Source organism: Grammomys surdaster, unplaced genomic scaffold (genome assembly GCF_004785775.1).
Source record: "Grammomys surdaster isolate TR1022 unplaced genomic scaffold, NIH_TR_1.0 66, whole genome shotgun sequence".
Taxonomy (NCBI): domain Eukaryota; kingdom Metazoa; phylum Chordata; class Mammalia; order Rodentia; family Muridae; genus Grammomys; species Grammomys surdaster.
The window spans coordinates 6,965,569-6,976,117 of record NW_021604568.1 but is presented as its reverse complement, the minus strand read 5'-3'; the positions used below and the strand labels follow the sequence as shown (position 1 = coordinate 6,976,117).

Here is a 10,549-nt window from a genome sequence, read left to right as displayed (position 1 = left end):
AGAGAGAGAGAGAGAGAGAGAGAGAGAGAGAGAGAGAGAGAGACTGAGACTCTGACTGAGACTGGTGGTAACTTCCCACTTGAACTAAATAGCATGGGGTTAGAGAAAATAAGTACCGGGCATGCAGTCTCCATTGAACTAGTCCTTGGCATTGGGCAGGTCCCAAGGGACTTACAGCTTCTGGCAGCAGGTGTGTCATTCACACAATTCTGGCTGGAGAGTGCAATGTGTCTTTTAATTTTTTTTTTGTAATTATTTTATTTAGTTGGAAACTTCACACTGGTATTAACAGAGCTAACGGAAGCAGCCCGAGGCCATTGTCCCGGGCACCAAGATGAAGACATGGAAGAGGTACTGTTGAGTACAGAAGTGCTGGGGTGGTTAAATTAGGGCACCCACCTGCATCCTATCCTTGGTGTGAGAACCCCCGAGGGATCCAAGAGCTGCTGGGTCTTGCTTTGTTTCTGAAGGAGACGCAGGTTGAGGAGGTGCTCGTGGTGAGACTGTAGGGCCTGCAGCTGTCTACACAGAGGTGCCTCCTGTCTCCACAGCAAGCCTTAGTCTGTGAGTGTTTCTGAGCTCCATGCTGAGAGCCCATGATAAATAGGACAGGTCACTGCTGGTCACGTTGTTCCGTGCATGTTTGTCCCCAGGCCACAGAGTAGTTACATTGGTGCTTGTAGATTGAATGGAAGGATCTTTCCAAATCCTTGATCCCAACCTGGATGCAAGGGACTGGCATGTGACCCCCCACCCCCTCCCCTCTCTAAATCTCAAGTGACCTTGACAGTCAGTACACCTCCCCTCTTGCAATCCTAGGACTCTGCTGCCTTAGAGTGAGGTCCCCGGTGCTGAAGGTCCCTGCCTTACTCCAAGTCTCACTCTGGACAATCGGCTGTGTCTTTGGAAGTGTGAAAGAATTGCATTAGTGCAAACGAATGTATCTGGCATGTTGGAAAGCTCGAGGGAGGTATGTTGGCAAGATGAGTGTGCATGTTTGGAATCACTGGGGCTTACTGTCCTTGCACAGGGCAGAAGCTTCCAGCGATGTCTTTTAGACAGGTATGGGAAGGCTGAGAAGCAGAATTTGGAGCTGTAGAGGGTTTGGAGCAGGAAGGAGTCCGTTCTCGGTGATTGAAAGCGAGAGGTTTGCAGGGATTTTTGTTATCACCAGCCAAGAGTCCAGATAAAGAAAACTCACTCACTGGGCCCGACCCGGGCTTCCAGGATCTTTGTCTTAAGGAAGAGGTGCTGCAAGTCATAAGCCAGTCTTCAGGTCTCGGGGCCCATTCCCATCCCAGATTCCCAGCAGGCTTTGCCCAGTGCATTTTGTCCAATGCAGAGGTAGCCTGTCAAACCATTCAAATTAGAGACCACTGACCATAGTAGGCCACACAGTTGGGACCCAACACCTCCACACTAGAACTTAAAAGCCCAGAACTATTCAGGAGGCAGGTGACCTCATTTGGACATTTATTCCCAAGGCTCCGATGAAACCTATGGCTCTAATTGCTGAGTCGGCTTCCTGCTGCCAGTCCGACCAGGTGAGCGCACCAGCCTCCTGCTTCCACTGAAGCATAGTGCTTCTGAGTTTACTTCAGAGGGTACACAGTTGCCATACAACTTATCTCCCGCAACAGAGGACACGGGTGTCCCTCAGTTACTGAGAGGCCTGGAAGGCCTCTTCTAAGGCAAGTGTGAGCGGCAAGAACAAGCAGGTGGATGTCACTGGGACTCCTAAATCACAAGGGCTTCCTAGTGTCCACTCATTCCCAGCCAGCTTACTGTGGTCAGCAGGAGCCCTTCCCCCAGCCCTCCCCTCCCCACCTCAGCAGAGGAACGGAGACAAGGACATTGGGTGCAGTAAGGGTCCATGCAAGTGCTAACATATCTCCAGGATCCTCGGTGGTGCTAAACTATCTCCATGTTTCTTATCATATTAATTGTGGATTTTCTTTTATCATCACAAACACAAGGTGTCACCGGGGGAGGGACCCAGCCCCCTTGACCTGCTCCTTTCCGGGTGTCCTTTATCACTTTGGTGGGACTCTTTGGTCTGTAGGAATGACCTGTCTTGGCATGCTTCTAGACTTTAAAATTTGGATTGTTTTGTTTCATATTTTATGTTTACAGGCATAATTGTATTTCCCTAAAAACTAAATAAAGTTTTTGGCCTTTTTAACGGAACAGAATCATGTGATTCTCTCTGGCACCGGAGGACCCATTCAGTTGGCTAGCAAAAGCCTCACTCGCCCAAACTGGCCAACTCGAGAACTGACCATGGGATGGGCTGAAGGAGGGAGGGGTCAGTTCACACAGGAGCTTCCCACTTGTAGGCAGCTTTCTGAGAGCAGCCACAGATGGACCCTTGGGCCTTAGCTAGTTGTGTTATAGTCTCTAGTAAGTAGGAAAACATGGACCTGAAGTCAGTTCAAAGACAGGCTAAGACTAGGTGGCCAAAGCCTCCTTCCAGGAAAGGGTGTAGGTAGGTATCCCACATATCTCTGAGGCCTGGGCAAATGTGCAGTTCTAACCTTAGGCCCACTCTACCTACCTCTTTCCCGCCCCAGCCCACAGGGTTGACCTGTCATTCCCCTAGTAGTCCCTAGGTGGCGATACTCACCTCCCAGAATCTCTGGCCTGAAAGGAAACAACATAGCAGGAGTGTAACTTCCCTTGCTTGGCACCCAACACTGTTCTTCCCTCTTCCAGCCCCCTCCCCCAACTCAAAGTCCTGAGACCACCAGAAGGGCAGCAGCAGCTTCCCAACTTAAAAGGCTTGCTTGGTATTATGGACCCCACTGTGTGAACCCCATGCCATGCTCCAAAGGCTGACTCTAAGGCGGCTTCTCTGTTACAGGCCCTTTAGGGTTTGGGGAGGTGGTCTACGGTTACAGGAGAGAGAGAGACTGGGGCTGTTCGAGATAGCTCTTAACCTCTCAGGTGTGCTCAAACACTGGTTCCCCTCCCAACCTCCAGAGGCACAGCACAGCCCTCGGGCTGGTACGAAATCACCTTTATTCACAAACACAGTGACCCAGTTCACAGGGGAGGCAGTGCTACCTCTGAATGAACAATGGCTTCTTTTCCCACTTCCGGCCTCACAGCTCTGTACTAGGACCTTTCGCCATTGCTAGGATGGGCCCTAGCTAGACGGGGCAACTTACCAGCTCCAGCCTGAAGGACTCTGCCAGGGCCAGTGACTGGAGACTGAGGGTGGCCCAGATTCCCTGGTCCAGGCAAAGGCCCACCCTGGCATCCATTCTCAACGCCTCCCCAGTACATTCCTCTGAAGAGACACCTGAGAAGAACTCCCAGGAACTACATAGAAAGTATTCCACCCCCAAACTTTTACCCAGGGGAACCTGGAGTTTGGGGGTGGAGGTGACCTGTGGTCAGAGCCACATGACTGGCTAGTGGCCAGGACAGAGACCCAGATCCGGCCTTTCAAGGCAGAAGCCACCTCTGAGGAGATAAAAAACAGCCATAGGAGGGCCAAGGACTGAAAGGCCTGGAAAGCCTAGGCTAAGACGCCACAGTAACCCAGAACAGGCAGGTAGGACAGGGGCCATGGCCTATAAGTAACGGACACCCCCTTAGCAGGACCGGAGCCTGGCTTTCAGGATCTATCCTCCCTCTTCTGACAAGGGTCTCCATTCTGGTCCCTGACCCACATGTTAACAACCTTCCCTGACCTTCCAGAACTTCTGATGTCTTTGTAGAGGTGGATGCTCTGGAACCAGCCACACTAATGGGTGCTCCCACTCAGGGAGGAAGGGCGCCTCCACCTCCTGGGAGGCCTCCAGCCTGGAATTCTACCTCAGGGTTAGCAGGACTGCCCATGAGCCATATGCTGGGGGTAGATTCTCAGTGGCTATTTCTTGCTTCCCTTCACCTGTCAACCCCCCAACAGTAACATTTTAGGAGACCCCGGATTGGAACATAACTCATAAACAAAACCCATAAACCAAATAAATAAATAAATTAAAATAAGGAAAAGGGCTGTCCACAGGCCAGGAAACCCCCACCCTACTGAGGGTTCTTGTCCCTCCTGGGCACATGATGGCAGGATCAGCCCAGGCCAAGGCTGGCACTGAGATGAGGGAGAACAGGCCTTAAGTGTGGCTGTGGACCTGTTCTTCCGAGACCCTGACAACAGAAATGCCCACGTCAGCCTATACTGAAGGGCACCCTGGGAAACGGCACCAGTGAGATGATTGGTGAAAGTCATGGCAAACGGGAGGTCCTGAACGTGTCAGATTGACACAAGGTCAAGGACCTAGGACCTGGAATCTGCAGCCTGTCTGTTTACCCAGTCTGGGTAAGGAGAAAGACGCGGCATGCAGTTTGCAGCTGCCCAGGGTGTAAGGAGTCCACTGGCCTCCTCCCCAGCTGCCCAGGAGAAGCTACATGTTTGCTGACTCTCTCCGAGATGCCACCCGAGCTGGACAACCTAGAAATCTGCCTAGATGGGAGGGATGGCAACTAGCTGAGACTCTACTTCAGCCTCTCAGAAATCTGGGTAAAGAGGAGAGAGATTGTGGGGTACCCTTCTCCTCTCCCCTCCACTCATTATGAACTGCTTGTGCTCCCACCTCCCTGCCTAAGACCCTCTCAGCCCAAACCTTCAGGGACCTTGGTTTCCCATGTTTAATGGAAAAGGAGGAAGAGTTTGCGAACTGTAGAAGGAAGGGACCCTGTTGGCTTTGCCCTCAGCTGGTGCTGGGCTGCGGTCTGCAGAAGTGGGCGTGCAGGTGGGGCTAGGAACTGCGGTAGGTCTTGATGATGTCCTTGATGGGGCGACGGCAGATGGGACAGCAGGCGTGCAGGGCCTTCTTGAGGCGCAGGCCACAGGCGTAGCACAGGCACATGTGGCCACACGTGTAGATGACTGTATCCACTGCGTGTTCATAGCAAATGGTGCATTCATCGCTCCACTGGCCCATACCTGGGGTCACCGGTGACTCGGGCAGGCTCACCGGTGAGTTGGGGGCTGTCCCTGAGAGCAAAAGCACCAATCAAAAGGGGATGCAACCCAGCCCAGCATGGGGCCTTCTCACAGGCGAAAAGGGCTCCTGGGCTCATGTCTTCCTCCACTATGGAAAGCCAACTGTCCACACTGACAACCCACCTTCCTGCCCAGGGAAAGAGATGAACTCCAGCAGCCTGGCTCTGGCCACACAGCCCCAGACCAGGGCCAGAGCAGCAGTAAGAGGAAAGGAGGAAAGAGGAAAAAGGACTTCCTAAGTCGTTCAAGGCGCGAGATCCTCCTGTACATACTTAGCATCCCCTATGTGCACTTTAAGAAGTCCCCTGGGAGATCAGATAATCTCTTCTGGGCTCCACAAACCTTGCTGCTAACACACACACGCACACACACACAAGCACACTTTAAAATAAATCTTTAAAAAAAAAAAGGAAAAAAAGCCACAACTACACATCTGGAGAGCTCTGTCAACCGCTACGAGGCTTGCTGCTCTTCCAGAGGACCTGAGGTCAGTTCCCTGCACCCACACTAGTGAGCCTCTAACTGGGGGATCCACATCCTCTGACCTCAATAGGTACTGCACACATTCATGTCTGCACATTCATGTACACACACACACACACACACACACACACACACACACATTCAAAATTTTAAAATAATTACAAATACTTTTTTTTTAGAAAGTATAAAAAAAAAAAAAAAAGCCGGGCGGTGGTGGCGCACGCCTTTAATCTCAGCACTTGGGAGGCAGAGGCAGGCGGATTTCTGAGTTCGAGGCCAGCCTGGTCTACAGAGTGAGTTCCAGGACAGCCAGGGCTACACAGAGAAACCCTGTCTCGAAAAACGAGAGAGAGGGTGGGGGGAAGTCCCCTGGTGAGCACCCCCAGTCCCCAGCCTCTCTGATCCCATCCCTAATGAAGCCTGTACTGTCCCTCTCTATAGGACACAGAGAGAAGCACTGACCCACCCACAGGGCCTTGGTACTCACCGCCAGCAGAGCCACCCAGGGGCCCAGAACCGCAGGTGCTGAGCAGCGAGTCAGAGAGGCGGCTGCCCAGGGCACTGGGCGAGGTCGGAGTGGAGGCAGGTGAGCAGGGGAGAGACGGGCCACCCCGTTCAGCCATGATGGTGGAGCCTGAGAAAGGGGATGGGCCACACTGCCATTAGCCTAAAGGAGAAAGCTTCAGTCTCTGTCCCCCACAGAGAGTTCCCACATCTGCAAAGCGGACAGTCACAGGCTGGGGCAGGACCCCACAGGCTGGTTCGACCCCTACCCATGCTCTGTGCCCACCTATAAGTCTGGAGGTAGCATCATGTTCTATATCACCCTCAATTTCCAAACCAACTTCCACCACCTCCTAGTATCTCTGCCTTCAGAGAATGGAGTCCCCCGTGTCCATGCCTCCTACCTCAGTCTCCTGTCAGAGTCCTGCCTTCTCTACTACCATGCCTTGGAACCACCCACCTTCTCTACACAGGCACCTTGGTCCGTACATTCTGGTCCTGCAACCTTGCCTTCTCTCTCCCCATCCTTCTTCCATCCTCCTCCCACTGTCCTTCCTGGAGATTCATATTACATGTATGAGACTGGGGACAGAGTCTTTGCCCTGAGAGAGCTGACTGCTCAGGGAGCCTCTTGAGGTTGTCCTCAAACACAGTCTCTGGGGAATTAGGACTCCCCCTGAACTCCTCATGCCCAGCCACATAGCCTGAAGTACTTCCTCTTCTTGGTCTGAGAACCCAGCTCTGTTTCTCTAGCAGAGCCATGAGCTTGTGAGAACAAATCACTTTCCTGTGACTTTCCCATAGGCCCTAAAAGAATGTTCTCCAAACAAGCGGGCGCACTGTTAGTTGGAACTCATCTGTTATCATTTCTAAGAATGATCAACGAATGTTTGTGGGGTGGGTCTGTCCTCTCTTCCCCTCCACACTAGAGAATAGACTCAGGTTTCCCTTGTATTAGGGAAGCAAGCAATCACTGACCAATGTCACAATACCTTATTTAACTTTTTAAAGACAGGCTCTCACAGCCAGGCAGTGGTGGTGCGTGCCTTTAATCCCAGCACTTGGGAGGCAGAGGCAGGTGGGTTTCTGAGTTCAAGGCCAGCCTGGTCTACAGAGTGAGTTCCAGGACAGCCAGGGCTACACAGAGAAACCCTGTCTCGAAAAACCAAGCGGGTAAGAGACGAGAGATAGGATCTAACTAAGTGGCCTAGGCTGGCTTTGAACTTGCTCTGCAGCTCAGGCAAACCTTAAACTTTTCTGGTCCTCTTCCCTCAGCCTCCCGAATAGCCTGGATTGCATGCTCAGCTCATACGGTTTCTCTTACTACATTAATATTTTAAGTCAGTTACTGTCTTGTCAGAAGTGCGTACCAAGTTACTTTTCTTCCCCTGCTGCGTTGGCTAGCACTTTCAGAACAAGGTCTATAAAGCAAGCCTGCCATGGTTGTCTTTAGTGAAAGTAGTTTCGTTCTACCAGTAAATACAAAGAGCTGTAGATTTGTGCACATAGATAAAGGAAACAACCCTTATTCATCGGCTCACGGGGAGCTTTCACAATGCCAAGCCTTTACTGTAAAGGGAACAACGAGCCTTCATAGGCTGCTCATGACTAGTTTTCCCCTTAGGGTCAGTCAGGATTCCCCAGAACCATTTTGCTGGCTGACAGACATGCTCAATTCTCCAAACAGCCCAGGAGCTATTAATAGACACTGGGTTCTGGGTGGTTCTTGACAACTACCTTGACCCACTTAGCACTTGGGACAGAAAAAGTCTTGGGTTTTGTTTTGTTTTAATTCCTTCTTGCTCCAGTCTTGTAAACACCCTTAGATGGCAGAAGCCTTACTGGCAAGCTACTTAGCTATTATTAGGTGGTACTGATGCAGGAGTGTGCCGTGCCTCGCCTCTGAGACACAGTGAGGGCAGCCAGTCTCTCTAGCTTCAGCTCATGTGTGTGTGTGTGTGCGTGTGTGTGTGCACGCACATGCATGCACGCACCTGGGAGTATGTGCCCACGTGTGTATGCACACGTGTGTGTGCACGTGTGTGAGTATGTGCACATGTGCATGCATGTGTCCATGTGTGTACAAGCGTGTGCACGTGTATGTGCATGTATGTGTTCGCATGAATGTGTGCATGTGTGTACGTGTGTTCCTCCCAATCTAGTCTCATTTTATCCCACCCAGAATTCTTACCCTAGACTGACTCTTGGCACCCTTTCATCTAACCTGATTTCCTCTCCCTCTTCAGTTCTTTCCGTAACTTTTCTATCTGCTTCTTGCTGTCTCTCCATCTGGTCTCTCCAGAGCTGGAAGTCTGCACTGATCTTCATCTCATTTCTCAAGTCCCACCCGCACAGTCTCAGCCATGCCACTAACATGCACAAGCACTGGATGGCCCGACCTCTCCGGAAAGCTGAGTTCAGAGGCAGCGGAGGCCTGCTCATCTGCACACACTACCGACCCGACCAAGCCTCCTGGGTTGAGCCATGGAGCTGAGAAGCCCAAAGCTCTCCAACATTGGCTAAGGACACTTACTTTAAATAACAATATAAATCAGCTGGACATGGAGGTTTGATACCTTTAATCCCAACACTCAGGTGGCAGAATTGGATCTCTATAAATTCAAGGCCAGCCTGATCTACAGAATGAGTTCCAGGACAGCCAGGGCTATGTAGAGAGATCTTGTCTCAAATAAATAAATAAATAAATAAATAAATAAATAAATAAATAAATCGAGCGAGCAAGCAAAGAAAGAACGACAAAACCAGAGGTCCAGAATCTATCGTACAACTACAGAATTAGGATCTCTGGAGCCAGGATTCAAAGATCTGCACTTTACAGTGAGGCCAGTGAGAGATGCCCAGCAAGGTAAACCCACCCTGGCTGTGGCTGGCATCATGGCGAGGGCTAGCTTCTCATGCAGGTGACAAAAGGGCAAACTGAGAACAAAGCGTGTACAGACACACATCTCAGACATAAGCATAAACCAAAGCGATGAATCTTCACACTCCTGCAATCCCGCCCCCTCGCTAGGTTTGCCAATCAAACCCCATTTTCCCTTTGGTTGCCTTCTATTCAGGTGCTTGGTCACAGTAAGGGATATCTATCCTATGGAACAAGGCACAGAGTGTGGCTTAATACAAGCCCACATCCTCTCAAACTACCTCTTTCTGAAAAGAAAGGTCTGAACCACTGCAATCTCATTCCCAAAGCTCACCTGCTCAGGGAGTCCCCTACTCTGATGCAAGTAATTGCCCAAGACGACACTAATACGGTGTTTGGGGTGTTTGTGTGTTTGTTTGCTTTTCTGTTTTTGAAACACCTTGCTATGAAGCTCTGGCTAACTTGAAACTCAACATGCAGACAAGGTTAGCCTCGAACTTGCAGAGAGATGCTCCTGCCTCTGCTTCCTAAACGCTATGATTACAGATTATACAACACTATAACCAGCCAACCTGATTTTCATTTTTTAAAAAAAAGCCACAAGCATCCCTGAGGAAACTAAGTCTCAGATCCCTGAGGAAACTAAGTCTCAGAAAGTTCACGACTCCCCCCTTTTAACACAACCTCTGGGGTGTAAGGCTCTGGCCAATTTGTGTGTCTTCTGGGTTCTATTGAGTTCATCACACTCTTCCCCAGCCACCGGTCGACCAAATGCTTCTGCCCCGCCCAGAACTCACCTAAGCCTAGAAAGACCATCATGAACTGGGGGATGGCACCCGGCACTTACCGAGGATGCGGACCTGCGTGATGGCGCCGTGCAGGCTGAAGAGCATCCAGAGGGGCTGCGAGGCGTCCACGCACAGCTGCATGCCGGCTGCCGCGCCGTTGTGACTCAGGTGCAGCTCTCCGTCCGCGTTGACCACCAGGCCCAGGATGTCGCCGCTGTGCAGAGGCCCGGGCACGCGACACACCGCCCAGAACTCCTTGCGGTCCACCAGGGCCTCGGGGCTGAAGGGCAGGTCGGCGGGCCGCAGCGTGCCAGGGTCACACGTGGTGACCCCGAAGGACAGCGCGCCCGCTCGCGCAGCGCCCGAGCGCGTGACTTTGATGAAGATGGTCTCGGCCACGCGCACTGGCCGGCTGGTGAAGACGAGCGCGCGCTCGTCGCGCCCGTGCTCCAGGCGCGCCACCGTCTGCTCGTCCAGGATGCGGACGTGCGCGCCGGCGCGCAGCGCGTGGAAGCGCAGGTCGCCGTCGAGCTGCGTCGGCAGCGCGCGGCTGTGCTGAGAGTTGAGCGAGTTCTGCGGGATCGGGCAGCCGGCGGGAGGTGCGCCGTCGTCGCCGTCGGTTCCCGGCACGTTGAGGTCGCACAGGCTCACCGACAGGCGCGCCTCGTCCGCCTCGCACCGCAGCGACGGCCGCCGCAGCGCGGTGAAGGAGCGCGGCCGCAGGCAGTCGGGCAGCACCAGCTCGCTGTCTGCGGCGGGGGAGGGCGAGAGACAGGGCGTCCGTCACCGTCCCACAGCGGTCGCTCAACCACTAAAGATGCTACTGCTCAGGTGCAAAGGAAGCGAAGGGGGTGCGGGAATCAACCCTCTAGACAAAAGCATGCG

At 52.4% G+C, this 10,549-nt stretch overlaps 1 protein-coding gene across 1 annotated transcript in view; it reads right to left on the bottom strand.

Moving 5' to 3' along the window:
• Window positions 1-4,760: 4,760 nt before the first annotated feature.
• Window positions 4,761-10,549, bottom strand: part of Neurl1 (neuralized E3 ubiquitin protein ligase 1) — a 75,398-nt gene continuing 69,609 nt past the window's right edge. Inside the window, exons 4-6 of the mRNA XM_028776401.1 lie at window positions 9,724-10,413; window positions 5,979-6,125; window positions 4,761-4,999 (exon numbers count right to left, since the gene is read on the bottom strand). Of these exons, the coding sequence (XP_028632234.1) occupies window positions 4,761-4,999; window positions 5,979-6,125; window positions 9,724-10,413 (1,076 nt within the window). The remainder of the gene's footprint in view (window positions 5,000-5,978; window positions 6,126-9,723; window positions 10,414-10,549) is intronic.